The sequence below is a fragment of the Macaca thibetana genome, chromosome 1 (genome assembly GCF_024542745.1).
Source record: "Macaca thibetana thibetana isolate TM-01 chromosome 1, ASM2454274v1, whole genome shotgun sequence".
Lineage (NCBI taxonomy): Eukaryota > Metazoa > Chordata > Mammalia > Primates > Cercopithecidae > Macaca > Macaca thibetana.
The window spans coordinates 183,020,479-183,046,357 of record NC_065578.1 but is presented as its reverse complement, the minus strand read 5'-3'; the positions used below and the strand labels follow the sequence as shown (position 1 = coordinate 183,046,357).

Here is a 25,879-nt window from a genome sequence, read left to right as displayed (position 1 = left end):
TGTGGGCCACAGAATGAGCAAAACTAAAATGTGGGGAGAACAGAATGACAATCAGTGAACAGTTAGAGACACATTTGGATTCCAAACCTGCAGTCTGTTCGACCATATCGGCTGATGCCAGTCTTCCAGAGTTCCCCATCCCTTGTAGGGTGAAATATTTGGAGTCTGTTTTGAAGGAGTTGGTTTAGATGAGCTTGCAAGTCTACCCCTCTGCCCCCTTAATAATGAAAGCTTTCTCTGCTGTCCTAGCTGACTCAATTGGAGGACAGTTTTGGTCATTTCCAGGAACCAGCAATTTTTTTTTGGCCTACCTTGTTTGGGAAGAATAATTTAGGGAGCAGCCCTAAAATTGTCCAATGGGTTCTAAGTGGTCCTTGGGCTGCATCTCTCTGGATTGCTGGCTGGACACCTGCCATGCCTTGGGCTGCAGTCCCATGGTCAGAAAGCCAGAGCTCTCTGGCCAGTGGTGGTGCAGGGATTCCCTGTTGTGCAGGTTTGCAGTAGCACATCACTAGGCCTGAGGCTAGGGCAAGGCCAACCGCCGCTTTACGAGTTGCCACTCCTGTGACAGACTGCACTGCTGTGGGAAACGCTGTCCTGAATGGTGCTGTAGCTCCCACCCACTTTGTGCACCCATCTGCCATCAGGAAGCTCTCCATGTGCAAACTGGAATTTAGCCAGCTGGAATGTATTGCCGTCCCTCTGGGAAGCTGTGGTTTGCTTCTTCTGGCCTCCCATTCTCTTAAATGAGATCAGCAGAGTAGGAAAGGGTGAGAAGGCATTGCCTTTCTATCACATGAAGTGATGGGGCCAGAGACCCTAAGGACCCTTCCTTCTAAGAATGGTTGGTCACCTTTTGAGAACTGCAAAGATTTAGGCATGTCATAGGCAGACTAAAGGAAGAACACACAGTTCCTCTTGGGCTGCTGCATCTTTTGAAAGCCCCTTTCCAGGACTAAACTAAATTCAATTAAGCTTCTTTAAAACAGTAAATTCTGGGATCAGCCTTCAGGCCACCTCTTCTCTGACCAATTTTATGGTGTACCCTTGTTTTTTGGTAGTGCTGCAGTGGTCATGATTTTTGCTTGAGGAGTCTGCAAACATAGACACTTCTCTTGAGGTTCCATGTTTATGGATGATGGTGTGTTAAGCCTTGCCAGTTCTGTGCTATTGGGAATTCTCCAATCGTGAACATTGGGGTGGGTAGGAAGACATAAATGCCATGTGAGGAAAGGAATATGCAGTCGTCTTTTTGGAGGATGGCTGCTTAAAGTACACAGGAGAAAAGGCTCTGCAGGGCAATGAACCAGTTGAAAAGCTGCCCACCCAGATCACTGTTGCAAGTTGACTATTTGGTTTAGCAACTCATGGGATTTCAGAGGCCCTTGATGTTTTTGGTGAGTATAGTGTGGGGGAGAGCACGCTCTTTAAAGGTGGGGGGCATCCTCCTCTGTGTAGCACTGTTTAAGATCACTGTAAGTTGATCAGTTTTTGTTTCTGTAAGTTAATCATACTAATTCCCAGTTCAGTAGTGGAAGTAGAGGCCTTCTTCATTATACTAACATAATAAATCTCTTGAGGAACTCAATGAACAGTTGACGAGGTCAATAGTTCTTTGGCGTCAGTACGGCTAGGTAGCTGGAAAACCCCTTAAGAGCACTGGTCTGAAAACCAGGAGAGCTTTGTTTTCCAGAGCCACCTTCCCAGAAAGCAGCAAACATTGCTGCCTGTTTAGAAGCACAGCCACAGTAGGTCTAAGATTTTAAATGGATCTTCCTGCAGGTGGGGTTAGCATTATGGATGGGCTGGTGCCACTAATGAGCCATTGCAAGACAAGACTCTTCTGGGGTTTGGAAATGGAGAAGAGCTGGGCATTCATTACCTTTAGCTTCTCTTAGAGGCACTCCTCTATTGCCTGGAAGCCTATTATGGGGTATAAGGTGCTACATGATAGCTGTTTCCCCCCTTGCTAAAATGACATGGATGAATTTTACAAATGAAATGAGACCTTCTAGAGGCTATCATTATCTGCAGTGCTTGCCTGGCCAACTTTAGAGTAGGAAGCTCTTGAATCCAGGAGCAAATTAGTTAAAACCCCAAGTTCCAGTGGTAACTGGTATAAGCAAAATGGAAACTGAGGGGCTATGGAGGAATCTCTGTTTGTTGGAACGTAATGAAACCATGGAGGAAATACCAGATTTAAAGGCTAAGAAGTTGGCCCGATGGGTAAATCAGTGTTGGGAGTCAGGTTCTTGGCCCTTCAAGCACTTGCTGTGCAACCTCAGGCAAATTCCTGTCAGTCTTTGTGCTTTCTCTTTCTTGTCTCATCTGACAGTTATGAATATAATGTAAAACAAAGATCAACTATCATATTGCTAACATTGTTCCTGCAAATGAGTACTGTGAAACATCAGGGAAAGAGGAAAAAATTAAGACACAAGAAAAGCATTTGGCAGTGTCCTTAAACTTTTGGGGGGCCAGTATAAAACATGAAACCTAGTAAGATAATTGGGCCATTAGATCTTCATCATTAAGCTCACTTTGCAAGGAAGTGTAAGAAATCTGTAAAACAAAAGACATTTCTATCTCTGAAGCTCAAGCTGGTGATTTCCAACTGCCTCTTTACAGGAGGGGGCTCAAGGCTTCTGACGAGCAAAGGCTGTGTGTTGTATGACAGCCCACTCTCTGCACCTCCACTCCCACATGCCACGACTGACAACTTGGTTATAACCATGAGAATAATTACCATACCTCCCCAGCCAGCAGGGTCTGGAAGGCCTGAGGAGGCTCATTTTTAAACATTGCACTTTAAAAATTGGAAGCTGTGAGATGAAGAAAAATTCAATTAAGCGGAAATGAGTTTTGTTTTATTGCCTGCTGCTGAAGGGCTCTGGGCATGCTGAAAGCTAAATAAAAAGCACATCACTGGCTCTCTCTTTCTTGGATTGGTCAATTGGCCCTTTTTGCAGTAGTTGCTCCAACTGCTCTAAACACAGTGAGTGACTGGAGCCAAAAAGAGAGAGCTCAGCAAAGTCATCCCATCCACACTCTGCTTGGTAGGACCACACTAAAAGCACAGTTTCATGCTGCTAGCTCTGGTGAGGAGACAGCTGCAGGTTTGGGAGGTGCACCAAGCAATCCTTTGCTTAGGGAGGCAGAGCACAGGTGAACAGAGGAAGGACAGCCCCACTCTCATCTGTTGCCCACCGAGAGGCAAGAATCACACCAACTTTCCCACTTGAGGACTGTGTTCGGCCAAACAAGCAGGTTCAGGGCTGCGGGATTCCAGAAGTTGCTCTGAGCTTGCAATCAGACCTCAAACCCCAGATCCCTCAGCTCTGGATCGCTGCCCTCATCCTTCACAATGTAAATTTTGTACAGTTAAAAAGAAATGAAGTCTTGTTTCCTGGAAAAAAAAAAAAAAAAAAAAAAAAAAAAAAAAAAAAAAAAAAAAAAAAAAAGGACCCACCCATCCTTATTTATTGCCACGTGACTTTGGAAAACAGAAGCTGGTGCGTTTGTTTGTATATGCCTCCTGTGTGTTGGCATGAGATGTGTATGGTAAAATTATGTAAAATAAATATGGAAATTCTTTAGATGCTGATGTGTCTTGCTTTTCATTTGGTTTGCTGGAAGCTTTTTCTCTTGATGTAAATAGAATAAAAACTGAAACCAAATACACAACTCTGAATGCCAGAACTAGAACCACTCAATAAAGGATTGATTAGAGGAAGTTCCCTGGTTTTTCTAATAGTCATTACCTGGGCACAATCCTCTGCCCCTAGACTTAGGCAATGAGCAGTACAAATGTTGACCATATAACTTGTAGTTCCTGTTTGTTCAGTGGCATTTTATTTTTAATTTGAGACAGAGTCTTGTTCTGTTGCCCAGGCTGGAGTGCAGTGGTGGGATTTATAGCTCACTGCAGCCTGAAACTCCTGGGTTCAAGTGATTTTCGTGCCTCAGCCTCCAGAGTTGGTGGGATTATAGGCATGTGCCACCATGCCCGGCTAATTTTTTGTGTTTTTAGTAGAGATGGGGTTTTGCCATGTTGGCCAGGCTGGTCTCGAACTCCTGACCTCAAGTGATCCGCCCACCTGGGCCTCCCAAAGTGCTGGAATTACAGGTGTGAGCCACTGTGCCCAGTCTGTCCAGTAGCATTTTAAAAGTCCTTCACATGCATACACTTTTTCTTTCTAGAGAAAGTATATGCAAGTGTCTATATTTATAGAGGGACAGAAACACCTCATCAGAGTCATCAGGGCTCCTGGACAAACATTTTCTAGGAGAATCTCCATTTCGGTTTTTTTCTCTTCAGGAGGCTTCATTAGTGTGCAGACCCTAAGTTTAGCTGGACTGGAAAAAGCAACAGACTTTTTCATTACATTAAAAAAAAAAAAGTCATAGCGTTTCTTTACAGCTGGGATTCCACTGTGGAAAAACTACAGTGCGCTTCTTTTCCCCATTAGTCATTAGTTTTGTTTGGCTGAAGACAAGATCCAAAGCAGCGGCATTGTCCAATATGGTAGCTACTAGCCACACGTGGCTATTTAAATTTAAATTAGTATTAAATAAAACTAAAAGTTTAGTCCCTTACACTACACACATTTTAGGTGCTCAATAGTTACTGTATTTGGACAACACTGATATAAAACAGTTCTATCATTGCAGATGGCTCTATTGGACGGTGCTGATAGAGTCTCATTAGGGAGAGTGGGCAAGGAAATCTCATTCATCACATGTTTAGCTACTAGTTATCCTGGAATACTTGGTGAAATATTCTGACTCCTTAGACAGTGGCAGTGCCAACTTCTCTGCCACCTTACTGTGTGTGTGGCATTTCCCCCTCCCCCTTTGTTTTTTCTCCTTTCCTGGACAGAGAAAACTTGAAAACAAAACAAAACAAAAAGCATTACATAGAACAATTTACTTAGGTACAAAGCAGGAGGTTGGGCTCCGGACCTCTGAGTTCTCTAATGCTGCCACCGGGTTGTTGGGACTTAACCTAAGTTCTAGAATTGCTTTGCGCCCTAAAGTCTACCCACTTAAACCGGAAAGTTAGTACCTCCCAGGCAGAATGCCCAGTGAGATTCTTGGAGGGATTAAAGGTCTTTTAGTGGAGACCCAAAGCTCTGCTATCAAGGAGAGTCATGATCCTTTGCCAAAATCATCTCCCATGGTAAGTGCTTTATTAGGCTGAGAAAGGCAAGAGATCTTACTGGGTTATATATCAAGAAAGGGTGAAGAAGATGAGAAGTTCAAATGGGAGTGAAGATATTGGTAGGGGAATACAGAAGGTGCTGTACATAAGGTCTTTTTTTCTTCACTAGCCCAGTCTCAGGTGGTGGTTAGGGAAATTCACAATGTGGCTAGGAAAGGCTCTGTTGCTACTAAACTTGGTTACTCATTCCTGAGGCACTGGTAATGGGCATGAGAATTTTGGCTAGTTTATGCAGTATATACCATGTTTTTGGGTAGCCTAACTTGTCTTCCATTCTCAGCCCCTCATCACCAGCCTATGTTGCATCTTTGTTTTCAATATACTATCAACTGTTTTGAGTATAGCAGGTTTATTGGACCGCTTTCACTTTATTCTGTAGTGTACACAGCTTCCACCACAATGCTAACCTAGTAATAACTTTTCGGGATTATAAAATGTGTGCAGCTCACAAAGGAGAGAAGATCTGGTCCCCCCCACAACAACCCCCTTATTTTGACTGGGTCACTGGAGACCGGCTCCTGAGCAGTCTGATTTTCTTTTTTTTCTTTCTGACAGTGGTTTTCCAAAAAGACAGCTGCTTAAAGAATAAAGGAAAGATATCGCTAGCCAGAAAGAAGTAAGCAAGACTCACTCAGGAGTACAAATGGAAGCTCTGCAGTCAGTGTTCTATTGCTTTCCTGTCCTTTCCCCTTGGGCCCAGGATTCTACTCAACTAAAATCACAAAAGGAAAAAAAGAAATGAAAGGCAAATCAGTGTGTTGCACATTTTAACCGATGGCTAAACTGGAAGTAACATCTTGAGAGGTGATCCTCAATGTATCTGTATGTATTTCCTTAGATTTGATATGTGAGACAGAGTTTAAAAATTGTCCTTTACAGTCTGAAAGCGTGTCCTTTGCCACACTTGCTTAGAAGAATGGTATTTCATTTTTATCATTCAGAATTTCTGGTGCCTTTCTTCATAAAGTCCCTTTGCCTGGCTGTGCAGGGAGCACTCATCAAGCTCAGTATGGATGATTATTTGGCTCATGACTGCCACAGGGAAGTAAATAGTTCAGTCACTACTGTGGAGAAGTACTGAGTTAGAAGGGAGAAAAAAAAATCGATGTTTATAAAATGGGGCCAGATCATTAGGAAAAGGGAAATTTTATTATCATCCTTCTAAAAGGAGTAATAAAAATAAACCATCCAAAACTATTAAATAAAGTTCTTTTAAATGATCAGCTCCTGCCCGGGGAGAGTATATCACATCCTTTCAGAGAAAGCAGGCATGGGCTTTTGCATGTAACATCTGTCTCTTTCCATCTTTTAATTCATTTTCATCTGTCATTTTTGCCATTGTGATTTCAGGATTTTCCTTTAGAACCCTTTCTTTTTGGTGATTTTTCCGTTGGCCATCTCCAAAAACACAAAAATTGAATTTAGGTATTACACACAAACTGGTATGTTATTCTGTAACTAAATTGGGCAAGTTACAGGGTGTCCCTGAACTGGTCAGAGCTCACAAGGCTCAGAGAGGCTGAGCTGCCTCTAGAATTGTAGGAGAGGCTTTTTAAAAAAATTTAATGATTTATCTTTCTATTGCTTGCCAACCCTGGACCAGGATCTCCTGTTGGTTGGGAGGGGCTGGGGATTTGGGAAAGGCTGGGAATTACTTTCTGAAAGATAAAATATAGACCCAAAAAAAGTGGTCTTGGCACACACTTGGAGTTGGAAACAAGCAGTTAAAAAAAAGCGAGACCATTAAAATGGTAAACAGATTTCAACAGATGGCTTCTGCACAGCAATGGAGAGCCCAGGCAAGGACTTTGGGGTTAAATCTCATATTTTAGTCACCTGGGACTAGTTTATTATTTCAGAAAAACAAACATCCATAAAGTTGACAGCTCCCTCCCCTACTCTGAAGTGGAATCCTTGAAGGGTGCCTCCTCACTGGCCAGCTGCCTGCAGATAGTGACCCAGGGAATTGAAAGTCACTTTTTCGACACCTGTCAACTGCAGGGCTTAAAGCTGGAGAAATACAATAACCAAGAAACTATATTACTGGTGGGCCAGAACTTCTATACTCAGTATGTGTGTGCTGGCTTTAAAAAAAATCATTTTAACATTTAATGCTCCTCAATTAAAGTGATTCCCTGGAGTGGATGCCAAGCTTCATTTAGAATGCGCATTAACCACTTTCTGTATCGGTAGTTAAAGGCACTGAGGGATTTAAACAGCAATCCACAAGTCTGTTCAGTCAAGGTTTGGTGGAATAAAGCAGATTATAAACAATAATATGTGTCTTTCTATTTTTTTTTTTTTGGAAGGGTTCCAAACTCACAAACGGAGCTAAAGTGCTATAAACATATCCAGGACTAGGCTTTGGGCTCCACAAATGTACTCCATGAAAGCCATGGGCACTGGGAGTGCCACTTTTTATCTTGTATGTGTGCATGAGCATGTACTTTAAAGGAGCCTTTTATTACACAAAGTGTCCATCAACTGAACTTACCTTCTAAATATTAAAATGGAAACCGGGATTGCTACACAAGTGAGAGGAAAAATAAATCCTCCTGTAGTGCCGATGATGAATTTGTGGCTGCTGCTTAGCATAGTCCATTGGAAGTCACCTGTCGACTCCTTAATGCCCTCACAGTCCCACATGTTCAGCCACTGCATCCAGCAGCATTAGGTTCAAATGGTGACTTTCCCACCTCTGAGAGAAACCCACCCTGATTGCCTAGAGCTCCACCATGAGACAAGTGCATGCTGTCGGGCAGCTCCTCCCCTGGTTTTCTCACCTAGTTTTTAACTTCGGTGTTCTATTGTTTAGGAATAAAATCAGCAAAAGATTCTGTCATGCATAGAAACCGGTCTGTAACTTGTGAACACTCTGACCTGGTTTTTAGGACCAGGAATACAAAGGAAGGAACAGTGTCCCCAGAAGTGATTCCAGTACATACATCCCATAAGACAGTGAAAAATGTGAAATAATTACCAGTGAAAAATGTGAAATAATTACACTTGTTTTATAATTGTGCTAAGAAAAAGTGATACAACAAAACACACGAAAGAAAATCTTGAAGAATTCAAGTATAAAAGCAAAATATAGGTCATGTATCCCCAATCTCAAAATCGAAATCATAAATGCTCTCAAACCCAAAACTACATGTCAAAGGAAATTCTCATTGAAGCATTTTGGATTTTGGTCTTTTGGATTAGGGATGTTCAACTGGTATGTATATAACGCAAACATTTCAAAATTAAAAAATAAAAACACCAAAAAACCCAGAAATCAAGCATTTTGGATAAGGAATAGTCTCCCTGGACTAAGAAATAAGCCGTGAATTCCCAATAACTATACGTGATTCATGCGAAGTGATCCATACGAAAATCATGACAGGAATATTTCAAGGACAAGTGAATAAAGGTTAGGTTAAATAGCTTTACCTGTTCAGTCCTCTAGAGTAACACCAATTAATGCATATTTGAAAACTGACCATACTTGGTACATAATAAACACTGGCTGACAAGCATAAGAAGGAAACATATTTTTTCTTGAGTCTGATAATCACTATACTTTAATCCAACATCTCTCTGGTGAAGAAACTGTGAATGATTACTAAAGTAATTAAAGATACTCAAGGTAAAGTTCCAATAATAATAACAACTTTCCAAATCACATGATTATGAAAGACGGTATTAAGTTTTTTTTTTTTTTTTAAGAGACGGAGTCTTACTCTGTTATCCAGGCTGGAGTGCAGTGGCGCAATCTTGGCTCATTGTGACCTCCGCCTCCCGAGTTCAAGTGATTCTTCTGCCTTAGCTTCCCAAGTAGCTGGGACTACAGGCATGCGCCATCACGCCCAGCTAGTTTTTGTATTTTCTGGTAGAGATGGGGTTTCACTATATGTTGGTCAGGCTGGCCTCAAGCTCCCGATCTCAGGTGATCCACCTGCCTCAGCCTCCCAAAGTGCTGGAATTATAGGCATGAGCCACCGAGCCTGGCCAACATTAAGGTCTTTATGGTATTAAAACGAAAGCTCAATGTGTATATACAAAATCCACCAAGAGGCCTGATAATGCACCTTTGCATATGAGCTGGTTTTGTTTTTGCTTTTGCTTATCCTGATAACATAGTTCTGAGAAACTTTTGGACTTGATAGGAAAGGCTTGGATAATCACCCTGATTTTGAATAAGTAAGATCATGTGCCCAAGCATGGTAGCTCTTGCCTGTAATCCCAGCACTTTGGGAGGTCGAGCCAGGCAGATCATCTAAGACCAGGAGTTCTAGATCAGCCTGGGCAATATAGGGAGACTGTCTCTACAAAAGAAAAAAAGAAATTAGTTGAGCCTCGTGGTATGCACCTGTGGTCCCAGCTACTTGGGAGGCTGCGGTGGGAGGACTGCTTGAGCCAGGGAAGTCAAGGCTGCAGTGAGCTATAATGGTGCCACTGCACTCCAGCCTGGATGACAAGAGTGAGACCCTGACTCAAAAATACGAAAAAACCCAAAAAACGGTGTAACTGTTGTTATTTCATTGAAGCTAAGATATAACTAATTGTAAGAAACATAAGTTTATGTATCACTAAGAAAAAAATGCTGGCAATTGAACTACAATATGTCATTGTTTATAAACGCCATCCAATTCTGAATATGTTTAAATGTGAACTGCACTCCAGCCAGGGCGACAGAGTGAGACCTTGTCTCAAAAAAAAAAGTGAAAATAGGTGCATCTCAGAACTGATCAAATATAATATTGTAACTATGATGAAAACATTTGACTCAAATCACCTTAGGAACTGGGATTTGAAATTCACTCATAAATATTTAAACTCAATATTTTCATTACTAAATTGTAGCTGATGTGTTACATACTTATTCTATGATAAATATTTATTTATGAAGGGGAATTTTTAAGGGCTTGAAGTTTGATAAAAGCTTTCATGTTCAACTGAAGCATATATTTGTCTGGACGCTAAACTCTTCTGCAACCCAAGCTCAGCTCTGCTACAGTCACACACATTATTCATTAATCTCAGAGATGCTATAGTGTACATGGAATAATAACCCATAGCCAAGTAGTTAAACCTGGCAGGAAGCTAAGAAATACCTATTTAATAGAAAGGTTCACTGGATCATAGCAACCTTTTAGCTGGAAAATGCTGAAACATTAAGAAAAGATACACTAGATACAATTCCAGATATTATACTTTGGTTGTTACCCTTCTACCTGACAAGAATAAGAGATAATATGTGGCCAGTTGGCTGACTTCTTATATCTTTATTAGAAACATAGTTGTAATAGGTTTAAAAGATTTAGTTAATTTCTGATTGGTAATTCACTACTTTCTATGAGACTTTTCAAGATATCTCATGTAGTATCTTGAGATATCATATAATTAATTCTAAATATACATAATACTGAGAAAAGGGAAGGCCATGGGCCTAGAACAGTGTTTTAAGGCACAGGGAGATGATCTATAGATTATTATATGATAGCAAGGTTTCTGAAAATTCAGATACTCATGAATAAAGAACAGAGATTTTGGAAATTGGCTTTAGAATGTATTTGAAAATGTTAAGTTGATGGCTGTTTTTAGTGACAGTTTTGAATATAAATTTGAAACCTTTAAAATAAAATAAAAGATAAGTTATATTCTATGCTTAAAAACAAATCTATACAGTTTCAGATGTGCAAAACAGGTAATAAAAAACTTGTCTAAGAAATACCAAGTTTGAATTGCAAAAGAGAGATGAAAAAAGCAGTTCCTTAATAGCTTCTTGCTCAAATACCCTGTAAATTAAAAATGAATAAATGGTTTTTGATTTGCTAATGTCTTAAAAATGCACAAAGTAATATCAATTAAAAACTGCATGCATCATCCTGGTGACTTCACTATAACTAATATATGTTTCTTAAAACACATTCAATTAGTGTGGAATGTGAAAGACGTAAGCTAAACAGCAGGTTGCAGTGTAGCTAGGATTGTGGTGAAAGAACAGACAATGAAGAGAATGCTCTACTAGAATTACAGCATTTCAGTATGTACTAATATGCATATCACTTCCACAAATCAAATTATTTCAAAAATGAATCATTTTGGTGAATGATTTTGGTTTATATCTCAGAAAATAAGAAGTTAAGATAGAAAAATCACAAAATAAACAGCACTAATATGCCTCATTTCTGTTATAGAGGGGCTTGTTCCAAAGAACAGGTTAGCTCACGGTAATGAAAATCTTCACCATTGAGAACTATACTAAGAAAGTTTATTACTCATCATTTTAATAGTAATACCTGTTAGAAAAATTATCTTTTAAGTGGTTATCTTTGCATCTCAGTTCATTTTTTATTTCATTTCTCTTACTATGACAACTATTTACTTTCCTTATATAATAGTAAAAGTCAGTGAATTCCGATGGAGCTTTTGGAGCTTACAGGGAAAAATGTTGGGAGCCAGTTTCAAGAGTGGCTTGATGGGCGCAGTGGCTCACACCTGTAATCTCAGCACTTTAAGAGGCCTGAAAACTGCTTGCAGCCAGGAGTTTGAGACCACCCTGAGCAACATAGGGAGACCCTATATGTACAAAAGATACAAAAATGAGTGGGGTATGGTGGCACGCACCTGTAGTCCCAGCTATCTCAGCTACACAGGAGGCTGAGGTGGGAGGATCCCTTGAGCCCACGAGGCAGAGGCTGTAGTGAACCATGATAACACCACTGCACTTCAGCCTGGGTGACAGAGCGAGACCCTGTCTCAAAAAAAAAAAAAAAAAAAAGTGGCATACTGGTCTGTCCTTTAAATTAAAATAATAGCATACTTGTCTGTGTTTTTAATAAAAAACAAAAGCTCTTCTGGTATCCAGAAGTAACTTCACAATAACATATTAGATAGATCCAAATAGACCTAACAGTTCGGATCTAAGCTTTTTTTTTTTTTTTTCTTTTCATACAGAGACTGCTGCTACATATGACATGGTCATTATAGTCAATTAAAAGAGCCCTAAAGAAATTCCTTTCCTGTTTAGTGAAGGTGAGTTTAAGGAATCTGAACTAACCCTGATGAATCCTCCAGAATCTGTTTCAATCCTAGAGTGAAAACAAAGTATTATTCTAAAATGCCCCAGGGTTTTGAGATTTTCAGTAAATCTGGTTGTTCTGACTTTTACACCCCTTATGTGACAAAACTCTGCTTTCTCCTTTGCTTTCTCTTTCTTAACACCCCTCTTCTTTCTTATCTTCCCAATTCTGTCTGCCAAAAGAATAGACATTTTAGCTGCCTATTCAGACCAGGTGTACAAAATGCTACAAAAGATCATTTGATCTCTACCATGTTGGGATCTCATGAAACTTTCCCTAATGGTTACATTTGCTTCTGTATGTTTTTTAGAAAAGCAGCCATGTTTAATATTGTGAAATATGATCTGTCTCCTATTCTGCCCACCCTCTAAAGCAGTGATAAATTTCAGAGCATGCTCAGCAGAATTGGATTATATTATGCACAGTACACATGTTCATCACCAAAACTGTACTGCCTAGAATGTATGCAAGAAGAATGAATTGCTGAGGCTTCAAAATCCCAGTTCCACAGAACTGATTTTATTAGCCAATACATACCAAAGATGGGCAGAAAAAGAAGTATTATTTTTGTAGTTTTCTTTCATAATGGAAGCCTTATGCTATTACAGACTGTGGTTTTCCAGTCTTTTGATTAAGCCTTGCCAGTTGTGTGCCGCTGCAGCACCAAAGAAACTGTTTTGCAGCCTGTCACCTCCTCCGGCAGGCAGCCATCCTGGTCTCGGAGAGTGGGGTCAGCACCAGACTGGAGCAGCAGCTCTACAATATCCAGAAACTCACAGGCAGAGGCTGAAAGGAAAATCGACAAATACGAAAACCAGTTTACCGCGAGACAGAGAAACTCCTCTACTCCAGCAGTAAAGGAAAGTGCTGAGCAATAAGGAATACTGAACCATGAGCAATGTTACAGTGGCTGAAGGATGATCAGGCCTGGTAATGAGAACTGTGGTATTATGCTAGATTTTCAAGCCTTAGGAAAATCAAATTTACCTTTTTGGTTGCCTAGAAACACACACACAAACAAATATGTATTCTAAATTGTGAGACTTTTGGGCTCTAGTCTTTTAAGAATGGGATTAAGGAAAAGAATAAAAAATAGTATTTAAGTATCTATTTTACTTTGATCTTTATTTCAGAATAATGATACATGTGCAGGATATGTCAAAAGGCTAAAAATACTGTAAATGTCAAATAAAATGTTTTGTTTTGTTTTTGAAGAGGGGATAAGTGGGTAAGTAACTGAACTTTACAATTTGTAAATTAAAAAAAAAAAAAAAGAAAGCTGGCCCAGTAATCAGACCATTCCTCTACAGGAACTAAAAAAAAATAAAAATTAAAAAAAAAAAAAAAAAGGGCACCAACGGGTGTCACTGATAAGCTCAAGTTCAAGGTATAGGAAGGGGAAAAAAGGGTGTAGAGATATCAAGACTTATAAATATGGTATGGTATTGCCCCAAAATGGACAAACAGACCAGAAGCTTAGAACAGAGGGTGATCTATTCTTCTGCACACATATGAAAACTTAATTCATGACAAAGCTGGCAGATCAGTGGGGAAATCAAGACCTAATGATTAGATGGTGTTGACACAACTGGACTCACTAAAGGCAAAAAGAGGTACCAGATGAAACATAAATGGCAATAAACATATAAAAAGATGAGCATTCCACATTATCAGGGAAATGAAAATTAAAACCAGGAGATACCGGCCGGGCGCGGTGGCTCAAGCCTGTAATCCCAGCACTTTGGGAGGCCGAGACGGGCGGATCATGAGGTCAGGAGATCGAGACCATCCTGGCTAACACGGTGAAACCCCGTCTCTACTAAAAAAAATACAAAAAAAACTAGCCAGGCGTGGTGGCGGGCGCCTGTAGTCCCAGCTACTCGGGAGGCTGAGGCAGGAGAACGGCGTAAACCCGGGAGGCGGAGCTTGCAGTGAGCCGAGATCCAGCCACTGCACTCCAGCCTGGGCGACAGAGCAAGACTCCGTCTCAAAAATAAACAAACAAACAAACAAACAAACAAAAAACCAGGAGATACCATTTCATACCCACTAGGATTGGTGAAAATTAACTTTGACAATGCCAAGCACTGATACGGAATGGAGCAAGAAACCCCTTTAGATGTCAGAGTGTACACCGGTGTTGCTACTTTAGACAACACTAGAGCATTACAGGTTAAACCTAAACACACATATACCCTCCAACCCAGCAATTCTACTTCTAGTTATATACTTTTGCACATGTTCTCCAGGAGATATCTGCAAGCATGTACACAGCAGCAGTGTTCACAATAGATCCCAAATGTAAATAGCCCAAATGCTCATTAATGGTAACATGTAAATAAAGTATCAATCACGTGTACAATGAAATCCTACAGAACACTGGAAACTAATGAACTATAGCTTCACACAACATGGGTTTATATACAAAACATAATGTTGAAGGGAAAAAAACAAGTGAGAAGAATACATACGATATGATTTCATTTAAACAAAATTTTGAAAACAGGTAAAACGAAAGAATATTATTCAGACATACAAATATGTGCTGAAACTACAAAGGAAATCATTAATATAAAATTTTGGATAGTTGTAATCTCTCAAAGATTACCACTAGGGAAGGCCATATGATTTGAGAGGCATGCACAGAAGGCTCAAAGATATTTGTGATGTTGTATTTCTTAAGCTAAGTAGTGGGTAAATTTTTAAAAGCTATGTTTAAATTCTTCATATATATTTTATATACTCTTGTGTAGCATGATTATCACACAACACAGTGTGTGGGGTTTTTTGTTGTTGTTGTTTGTTTGTTTTAAGAGAAATAAAGGGTATGGAGCTGAATTTCACGGACTTTTTTTTGAGACAGGGTCTGGCTCTGTCTCCCAACCTGGAGTGCAGTGGCGAGATCATGGCTCCCTGCAGCCTTAACCTTCCGGGCTCAAGCAAATCCTCCCACCTCAGCTTCCTGAGCAGTTATAGCTATAGGTATGTGCTACCATGCTTGGCTCTCACTTTGGGAGTCTCACTTTGTTGCCCAGGCTGGTCTCAAACTACTGGGTTCAGGCAATTCTCCCGCCTTGGCTTCCCAAAATGCTGAGATTACAGGCATACACCACTGCACCTGGCCCTATAGCCCTTTTATTGAGCACATACTGTACCAGTCCTGTCAGGAATACAGGTAAGATTTCTGCTCTTGAGAATGGATTGTAAATATGTAAATAAGCAATTCCAACACAAAAGAATGAATAAGTGCTGTGGCAGAAATACACACACTGCAAAGGCAGGGAGGAAGGAGGAGACTGAAGGATCAAAAACACTACAAATTCATAGTAAGATGTAAGATGAGCTTTGAAGGATCGAGCAAAATTCCTGAGAAGGAAAGGCATTGCAGAATGTGAAAATACCACTAGCAGAGGCATGACAAGGTATGCTGTTAGAACTGTCTCTGCTTGCTCAGGGAAGCAGTACAAAGAGTTGAAAGTACAGAGGTTGGATTGAAGTCAAATTATCTAGGGCCTTGAATCGGTCACACTAAGAAGTTTGGGTTTTATCAAGTGATCCACAGGCATTTATGAGGAGTGGAGTGGCATAATTTGGCAAGCACTGATCTGATTTCTGTCCCTATAGTTTTGTCTTTTCCAGAAACAGAAATAATATAGCATAGTCTTTTGTATCTGGTCTCTTTCACTTAGCATGTTGCTTTCGCGATCCATCCACACTGCTTCAAGTACCAGTTCTTTCCTTTTGATTGCTGAGTAGTATTCTACTGTATGGATGTATGCAGCCATCTGGGCTGCTTCCAATTTTTGGCATTATGAACAGGGATCTTATGAACACTTGGGTAATCTTGTGGGTAAATAGGAGAACTGTCGAGTCATATGGCAAGTCAATGTTTAACTTTCCAAGAAACTACGAAACTTTTCTAAAGTTTTCATTCACACCAATAAGTATAAATTCCAGTTGCTTTGCAGCCTTACCAGCACTTTACTATTATTAAAAATATTTTTTAGCCATTCTAGTTAGGTCTATGGTGGCTTTTCATTGTGATTTCTAATTTGTACTAATGTCTAATGATGAACACTTCTCATGTGCTTATTTGCCAACTGTCTTTGGTGATTTATCTGTTCAAATCTTTTGTTCCTTTATTAATAAGGTTGTCATTTTCTTGTAAGAGGTCTTTATATGTTGTGGATACAAAGTTTTTTTTCTCAAATATATGTTTTATAAATATTTTCTCCCAGCATGTGACTTGTCATTTTTCTTAAGAGTATCTTGAAGAGCGGAAGTTTTTAATTTTGATAAAGTGCAATTTATTTTTCTTTTATGGTTTGCGCTTTTTGTGTTCCATCTGAAAACACTGCCTACACCAAGATCACAAAAATATTCTTCTAGTTCTTTATCATTATTCCTCTTATGTATACATCTAAGATCTTACTTTCCCAGTTAATTTTTGAGTAGGCTTCAGGCTCACCTTTTTGTTTTGTTTTGCATTTGGATGTCCAATTGTTACAACTCTATGTATTGAAAAGGCTATTCTTCTCTCCGCTGAATTTTATGTTGGCATTTTTGTCAAAAATCAGCTGACCATTTAGATTGGATCTATTTCTAGGTTATTTATCATGTTCCTTTGATCTATATACCTGTTCTTATACCAATACAACATTGCCTTGATTTCTGTACTTTATAGTTAAGTCCTGAAACCAGTGTGGGGCCTCCAACTTTATTCTTTTTCAAAGTTGTTTTGATTATTCTAGGTCCTTTGCTTTTCCATATAAATTTTAGAATCAACTTAGAAGTTTTTACAAAGATCCTCCTGGGATTCTGATTGGGACCCTGCTGAATCTATGGATCAATTTGGAAAGAATGGACAGCTTAACAATACTGAGTCTTTTGATCCACGAACATTGGTATCTCTTTCCATTTAAATTTTCCCTAATTTCAATAATAATTAGGAATTCTACGCATACAAATCTTACACTTATTTTGTTTGATGTATCCCTAAGAATTTCATGTTTTTGAGGCTACTGCAAATAATATCTTTTAAAAATTCAATTTACTGTAAGCATAAAGAAAAACAATTAAGATTTGTATACCAGCCTCAGTGTTTTTGAATTTTAATTTTCAATTGTTCATTACTAGAATACAGGAAAACTCTTCATTTATATATATTGATTTTATGTCTTGTGAACTTGGTGAACTCATTTATTCTAGTGTTTTTTTTTTTTAATAGATACTTGGGGTCTTATACACAGATGGACACATCACCTATGAAAAAAGGAAGTTTTATTTCTTCTTTTTAAAACTACATGGCTTTCATTTCTTTTACTTGCCTTAATGCATTGCTAGAACTTTCAATACAATGTTGGATCAAAGTGGAGAGAGTGGATATTTTTGTCATCCACAGTCTTATAGGGAAAGCATTCAGCCTTTCATCATCAAGGATGATATTAACTGTCAATTTTCTCAGGCTAAAGAAATTCCTTACTATTTCCTATTTCTACTTTGCTGTGAGTTTTTGTTGTTGTTTTCATCATGAAGGGAAGTTGAATTTTGTTAGCCTTTTCTACATAAATTGATCTAATCACGTTTTGTTTTTTTGATTTGTTGATATGGTGAAATACTATGGTTCCCAACTGCCAAACCAACCTTGCATTCCTAGGATAAACACACTTGCACAAAATTTATTAATCTTTTTGTATTTACTAGGTTCAATTTGCTAACATCTTATTGAACATTTTTGCATCAATGTTCATAAGGAATACTGGCCTGTAGTTTTCTTTTCCTCTAAGGTCTTTGTCTGGATTTGGTTATCAGGGTAATTCTGGCTTCACAGAATGAGTTGGGCAGTGCTCCCTCTTCTTCTATTTTCTCGAAACATTTGTGTGTAGATTTTTTATTTTTATTTTTTATTTTTGAGACAGAATCTCACTCTGTTGCCCAAGCTGGAGTGCGGTGGCGCAAATGGCATGATCTTGGCTCACTGCAAACTCTACCTCTCAGGTTCAAGCAATTCTCCTGCCTCAGCCTCCCAAGTAGCTGAGATTACAGGTGCCCACCACCACGCCCAGCTAATTTTTGTATTTTTAGTAGAGACAGGGTTTTGCCACGTTGGCCAGGCTATTCTCAAACTCCTGACCTCAGGTGATCCACCTGCCTCAGCCTCTCAGAGTGCTGGGATTACAGGCGTGAGCCACTGTGCCCAGCCAATTTCATCCTTAAACACTCAGTAGAATTCACCAGGGAAGTAAACAAGGCCTGGAAATCTTGTTGTGGCAAACTTTTTAGCTACAAATTCAATCTCTTCAATAAATATAGGGCTATCGAGATTTTCTATTTTTTATTTTTGTTTTTTTAAGATGGGGTCAGGTTATGTTGCCCTGGCTAGAATGCAGTGGCTATTCACAAGCATGATCATAGTGCAGTGCAGCCTTGAACTCCTGGCTCCAAGTGATCCTCTTCCCCAAGCCTCCCAAGTAGCTGGGACTAAAGGCGTGCACTTCTATTTCTTTATTTCTTTTTTTTTTTTTTTTTTGGAGATGGAGTCTGGCTCTGTTGCCCAGGCTGGCGTGCAGTGGCACGATCTTGGCTCACTGCAATCTCCGCCACCCGGGTTCAAGTGATTCTCCTGCTTCAGGCTCCTGAGTAGCTGGGATTACAGGTGTGTACCACCACACCCGACTAATTTTTGTATATGTAGTAGAGACAAGGTTTCACCATATTGGCCAGGCTGACCTCAAACTCCTGACCTCAGGTGATGTGCCTGCCCCAGCCTCTCAAAGTGCTTGGATCACAGGTGTGAGCCACCACGCCTGGCTTTCTGTTTCCTTTTCAGAAAACTTTGGTAGTTTGTGTTTTTAAAAAAATTTGTCCTGGTCAGGTGCGGTGGCTCATACCTGTAATCCTAGCAGTAGCACTTTGGCAGGCCGAGGCAGGCAGACTGCCTGAAGTCAGGAGTTTGAGACCAGCCTGGGTAACATGGCGAAACCCTGTCTGTACTAAACATACAAAAATTAGCTGGGCATGGTGACACATTCCTGTAATCCCAGGTACTTGGGAGGCTGAGGCAGGAGAATTGTTTGAACCTGGGAGGTGGAGCCTGCAGTGTGAGCAGGCTGAGATCGCACCACTGCACTGCAGCCTAGGTGACTGAGTGAGACCCTGTCTCAAAAATAGTAATAATAATAGTAAAAATAATAATTTGTCCATTTCATCTAAGTTATTTCATTGGTACAAAATTGTGTGTAATGTTTCCTTATTTGCTTTATAATATCTTTAGGATATGTACTGATATCCTTTCATTCCTGAAATTGGTAATTTGCTTTTTTTTTTTTTTTTTTAGTGTCACATCTCACTTTGTTCCTTAGGCTGGACTGTGATGGCACCATCATAACTCACTGCATCATGGAACTCCTGGGCGTGAGTGATCCTCCTGCCTCAGCCTCCTGAGTAGCTGGGACTTACAGGCTCAAACAACTATGCCTGGCATGTTTCAAAATTTTTTTTGTAGAGATGGGGTCTTGCTATGTTGTCCAGACTGGTCTTGAACTCCTAGTCTCAAGTGATCCTTCCGCACTGGTCTCCCAAAGTGCTGGGATTACAGGTGTGAGCCACAGCAACCAGCCTGTTTCTTCTCTTTTTTTTTCCTTCCTTGGTCTGGCTAGAGAACTATTATAAACAACCAGTGTTTGATCTCACTGATTTTCTGTTTTCTGGTTCTCTATTTCAATGATTTCTGCTCTGATCTTTCTTATCGTTTCACACTTACTTTGGCCTTAATTTGCCCTTCTTTATTTGAGGTAGAAGCTTGGATCACTGATACGAATTCTTCTTTTCTAATAATAGTATTTAATTTCCTTTAAAGCACTGGTTTAACTGCATCCCACTTTTTTTTTTTTTTTTTTTGAGGTGGAGTCTTGCTCTGTTGCCCAGGCTGGAGTGCAGTGGTGCAATCTTGGCTCGCTGCAACCTCTGCCTCCCTGGTTTAAGCGATTCTCCTGCCTCAGCCTCCTGTGCATCCATCCCACAAATTTTGACAGGAGTGTTTTCATTTTCATTCAGTTCAAAATATTTTATATAGGCATAACTTATTTTATTGTGCTTCACTTTACTGTGCATCACAGATAACTGCCTTTTTTTTTTTTTTCAAATTAAAGATTTGTGGCAACATTATATTAAGCAAGTCTATCGGTGCCATTTTCCCAACAGCATTTGTTCATTTTGTGTCTCTGTGTCACACTGTGGGGATTCTCACAATATTTCAAACTTTTCATTATTATTTCTGTTGTGAGGATCTATGATAAATGATCTTTGATGTTACTATTGTAATTGTTTTGGGGTGCCATGAACTGCACTCATATAATATGAACTTCATCGACCAATGTTGTATGTGTTCTGACTGTACCATGGAGTAGCCAATCCCCCATCTATCCCTCTCCTTGGGTCTCCCTATTCCCTGAGACACAATATTATTGAAATTAAGCCAATTAATAACCCTACAATGAACTCCAAGTGTTCAAGTAAAAGGAAGAGTCACACATCTCTCATTTTCAATCAAAAGCTAGAAATGATTAAGCTTAGTGATGAAGGCATGTCAAAAACCAACATGGGCTAGGCTTTTGTGCCAGTCAGCCAACTTGTGAATGCCAAGTGAAAGTTCTTGAAGAAAATTAAAGCACTATTCCAGCGAACACACAAATGATAGGAAAGCAAAACAGCCTTATTGCTGATTTAGAAAAAGTCTGAGTGGTCTGGGTAGAAGATCAAACCAGCCACAACATCCCCTGAAGCCAAAGTCTAATCCACAGCAAGGCTCCAGCTCTTTAATTCTATGAAGACTGAAAGAGATGAAGAAACTGCAGAAGAAAAATTAGGAGTTGGCAGAGGCTGACTCATGAGGCTAAAGGAAAGTTGTCCCCATAAAATAAAAGTGCAAGGTAAAGCAGTAAGTGCTGATGCAGAAGTGGCAGCAAGTTATCCAGAAGATCTAAGATAAAGATAATTGATAAGGATGGCTATACTACACAACAGATTTTCTTTTTTTCTTTTCTTTTTTATTAGACAGAGTTTCACTCTGTTGCCCAGGCTGGAGTGCAGTGGCGCAATCTTGGCTCATTGCAACCTCTGCCTCCTGGGCTCAAGCGATTCTTGTACCTCAGCCTCCCGAGTAGCTGGGATTACAGGCCATGTGCCACCATGACTGGCTAATTTTTGTATTTGTGGTAGAGAAGGGGTTTCACCATGTTGGCCAGGCTGGTCTCAAAATCCTGACCTCAAGTGATCCGCCCACCTGGGCCTCCCAAAGTGCTGGGATTACAGGCATGAGCCACTGTGTCCAGCCAACAGATTTGCAATGTAGATGAACCAGCCTCATATTGGAAAAAGATGCCATCTAGGATTTTCATAGAAAGGAGAAAACAATGCCTGTCTTCAAAGAACAGGTGAACTCTTGGCCAGGCGCAGTGGCTTATGCCTGTAATCCCAGCACTTTGGGAGGCTGAGGCGGGCGGATCACAAGGTCAGGAGATTGAGACTATCCTGGCTAACACCGTGAAACTCCATCTCTACTAAAAATGCAAAAAATTAGCTGGGCATGGTGGCAAGAACCTGTAGTCCCAGCTACTTGGGAGGCTGAGGCAGGAGAACAGCTTGAACCTGGGAGGTTGCAGTGAGCTGAGATCGCGCCACTGCACTCCAGCCTGGGCAACAGAGCGAGACTCCATCACAAAATACATAAATAAATAAATAAATAAATAAATAAATAAAAGAACAGGTGAACTCTCTTGTTAGGGGCTAATGCAACTGGTTACTTTAGGTTGAAGACAACGCTCATAAACCATTCCAAAAATCCTAGGGCCATTAAGAATTATGCTAAATCTACTCTGCCTATACTCTATAAATGCAACAAGGCCTGGATGATGGCATATCTGTTTACAACATGGTTTACTAAATATTTTAAGCCCACTGTTGAGACCTACTACTCAGGAAAACAGATTCCTTTCAAAATATTACTGCTCATTGATAATGCACCTATTCACCCAAGAGCTCTGATGAAGGTGTACAGAGATGAATGTCAGCAGCTGAACTGGGTTTGGGTTTGCTGTTGTGACAGATAAGTTCAGTGCATCATTGCCTTCAAACTCCTCCAGTGATAGGATGCTGCTACCTTATGCTTAGTGTGGGGCTAGGGTGCTAGGGTTCCCCCCCACCAATGTTGTTGCTCCACCCTTAGCTTTCAGCAGTCTCTGCATGTCCGTACCACAGAGGAAGTCTCTCTCTCTCTACATTCTTGTCCCTTCTCCATCAATGGACTACTTTTGCTTATTACTCAGGGCTCGGCTCATGGCAGGAGTAAGATGGAGTTCTTTGTCCTTTTGGGCTGGTCTCAGTCTTAGGCAGGACCTCAGGGATGGTGATTTCTCATTGTTTCTACACACCCCTCCCCCAAATGTCAGCCAAACTCTGCGGTGTGTGTGTATGTGGTGTTGGTAGTGGTGGGTGTCTTGGGTGGGAGAGACTTTCCTGCCCTGCCTTCAGTGGTGGGGGAATCTCTGCTTTATATCACTGCAGAGTCCTAAGTTCAGGGCTTTCCTGTCCCTCCCTGAAGGCAGATTTTGCTTTTACTCTAACTTCAAAAGCAGTAGATATCTACTTGAGCCCAGACCAGCAGGGGAGGCCAGAAAGGCTTTCAGCTCCTCCTGTATGGCTTAAGGATTTGGCTTTGAATGAAATAAGAGTTTAGCATTGTACAACATGGTGGCTATAGTTGATAATAATTTACTGTATTCTTGAAAATTGTTGAGAGTAATTTTAAGTGTTCTCACCACAAAAAATGGTAAGTATGTCAGGCAATGCATCTATTAATCACCTCGATTCAGCCATTCCACAATGTATACATATTTTAAAACATCATGTTTTGAAACATATACAAGGTTTATGTGTCAAAAATTTAATTAATTTAAAAAGAAGGATACAGGGAAGTGGAAATGTTTCATGCCTGTGTGCCACTGGAGGTTTTCTCTCTTCTAAAGAAATTTCTCTCATGAGCACTCAGTTAGTGAAAAAGAATGCAACTGAGGACTCCTTTTGGGTCTCAGGCTCCCAGTTACTCTAAAATGTCATACTAGCTCACTTTAACAATTTGCTAATCTTAGCTGTTTTCTTCCTACCTATTTTGATGGTGGCTGCCTCTTCTTCAAAGAAGAAACAGTTTGTGTGTCTTACAGGGGCTTGTCACTCTTTGAATTCAGTTTATTTGGCTGCCATGAAACCTCTGCTGTCTGATGTGTTCACAAAAAGTTATGATTTTGTAGACTATCTATCTTTTTCTTTTGTTAGGGTGAGAATGAAGTTCTCTTGCAGTTTACTACATCTTAATAGTGGAAGCAGAACTCCCCAGGGGTTTGTTTTAAATGATTTAGCAGTGATATTTCTTCTTTTGCTCTCAAACGGTACTTAGGTAAAGATAAAGTAGTTTCTCTGGTTCCCTTGACCATCTTTTCTCTTTGGGTGGATGCTTCCAGCTCAGAGTTTCATGGTTATGTGCTGTGAAGTGTGCACAGAGCCGACAGCCAAAACCTGGTTGTGACAGGTACTTGGGATAGATTTTGTGATCCTTTACGTTACTTATCCTGATAAGCTTAGGCACCAAACTCTAATCCATAACCACATAAGCTCAGAGGTGCTTCTAAGTGAACCAAAGTAGAGGGTAGATTTTTTTCTGAGCTAAAATCAGACCATTTATGAACCCTATCTCTGCCTTCAGTGTTGTGGGGTTTCTTAGAAGGCTACCAAGGTATAGATATTAATATTTGATGAATGGAGAATAGAAGAAAATGCAGAGAGAGGCAAGAATTGCCTATTCCAGCCCCAGGGTCACTGCTGATGGGCTGAGATCATAGTTTTGGGTAGCTCCTGAGACTCAAGAGCTATTCTGCATCTTGAGGGATGCCACAGACAGGGGGGAAGAGATGGTATGATCTTTACCAAGGCCGAGGATTCAAGAGAGTGTTTAGGATTATAGTATCTTTTTGAGAATTTAAAATTGCCTCCCAAAATAATTTTATTATTATCATTTTTTGAGACAGAGTCTCTTGTCGCCCAGGCTGGACTGCAATGGCACGATCTTGGCTCACTGCAACCTCTGCCTCCTGGGTTCAAGTGATTCTCCTGCTTCAGCCTCCTGAGTAGCTGGGATTATAGGCGTCCACCACCAAGCCCAGTTAATTGTTTTTGAATTCTTTTGGTAGAGATGGGGTTTCACCATGTTGGCCAGGCTGGTCTCAAACTCCTGACCTCAGGTGACCCACTTGCCTTGGCCTCCTGAAGTGCTGGGATAACAGGGATGAGCCACTGTGCCTGGCCCAAAGATAATTTTAATGAACATTTTAATTTTAAATTTCTAAAGGGTTTTATCATGAATTACTGTATACCAAATTGGATTAAAATGAAAGACAATCTCCTATAAAATACAACAAAGTTGAAGACACACTGCCTTATATCAAATAGCTGTGAAAAAAGGCTATTTATCCTGCATAGAACTAGCTACAAGACATTTATATTTTGAACAATAATGATTTGACCTTTACACTGCAGTTATTAGTCTCAACTTACTGTAAGAAACATGTAGGTTTTAAAATAGGACCTTTAGCAGTATCACAGGAATAAACTTCCCATTGTATAAATCTATAATACACAATAATAACTATCATGATCTGTCAGATCACGCTTGGCTCAATTCTAACCCAACAGTTACACAAGAAGATCAGGGCTAAGTAGATGTGTGCTATGGCTGAAGACACAAAAGATGGCCATCTCAGACAAAGGGACATTAATTACATTTATGCTGTATGATGATGTGACCATTCCAGTGGTGAGGTATGATATAATCTATGGGCACCAACCCATATCTTAGGTATGGAGTTTAAGAAATTAAGTTCCACATCTAGGGAACTCAACCAGCTATGAAAATGCTACCCGAGGCTAATAATAATTCCCTAACTTGACAGATGTGAATGAAATTTTAGCTCAGGTCTAACTATGATGTGAGATATAAATTTGGAATTTAAGGTTCAAAACAGTAATTCAGAGCCAGAAATATGGCATTCATATGAAAGGAGTTCTATTAACAAATGCCTGGGAGTTATGCAAAGAAAGACTTACATGACAGCATAAACAACTTATAGATAAAAAAGATTGAGACTGAGTAACTTAAAGGACAGGAGTCCTTTAAACCACACAAGTACATCTTATCCTGATATGAGTAGGCCACTTGCAGTATCTCTTGGAGATTCACTGTTGAGATGCATCCATTATGTTTATGTTAGCACAGAGCCTACTTGCACATATAGTTGCCCAAAAAATAGCTATTGAAAAAATATGCTTTGTACCCCGCAATGGAATGCTGAACTACTTGAGTATATGAGTATAGGCTTCTTTTTGTATTATCTTCTCCATCTAGCGTAATGCTGGGCACTTAATATTTGCTCAAAATTCATTAGTTAATTGATTTCTCTGCCTTTGGCATCTTCAGTGAAACACAAGTCACAATGTAGAGTCGCCTTTCAGAAATGTGTACTCTGCCCACCCTTTCAAAACA

The 25,879-nt window shown here is 40.0% G+C and overlaps 1 protein-coding gene across 2 annotated transcripts in view; it reads right to left on the bottom strand.

Moving 5' to 3' along the window:
* Positions 1 to 12,785: 12,785 nt before the first annotated feature.
* The window catches only part of ACBD6 (acyl-CoA binding domain containing 6), a 205,966-nt gene continuing 192,872 nt past the window's right edge, over positions 12,786 to 25,879 (bottom strand). For both annotated transcript variants that reach the window (XM_050766501.1, XM_050766511.1), the window contains one exon: positions 12,786 to 13,074. In XM_050766501.1, the coding sequence (XP_050622458.1) occupies positions 12,920 to 13,074 (155 nt within the window). In that variant the 3' untranslated portion in view covers positions 12,786 to 12,919. The remainder of the gene's footprint in view (positions 13,075 to 25,879) is intronic.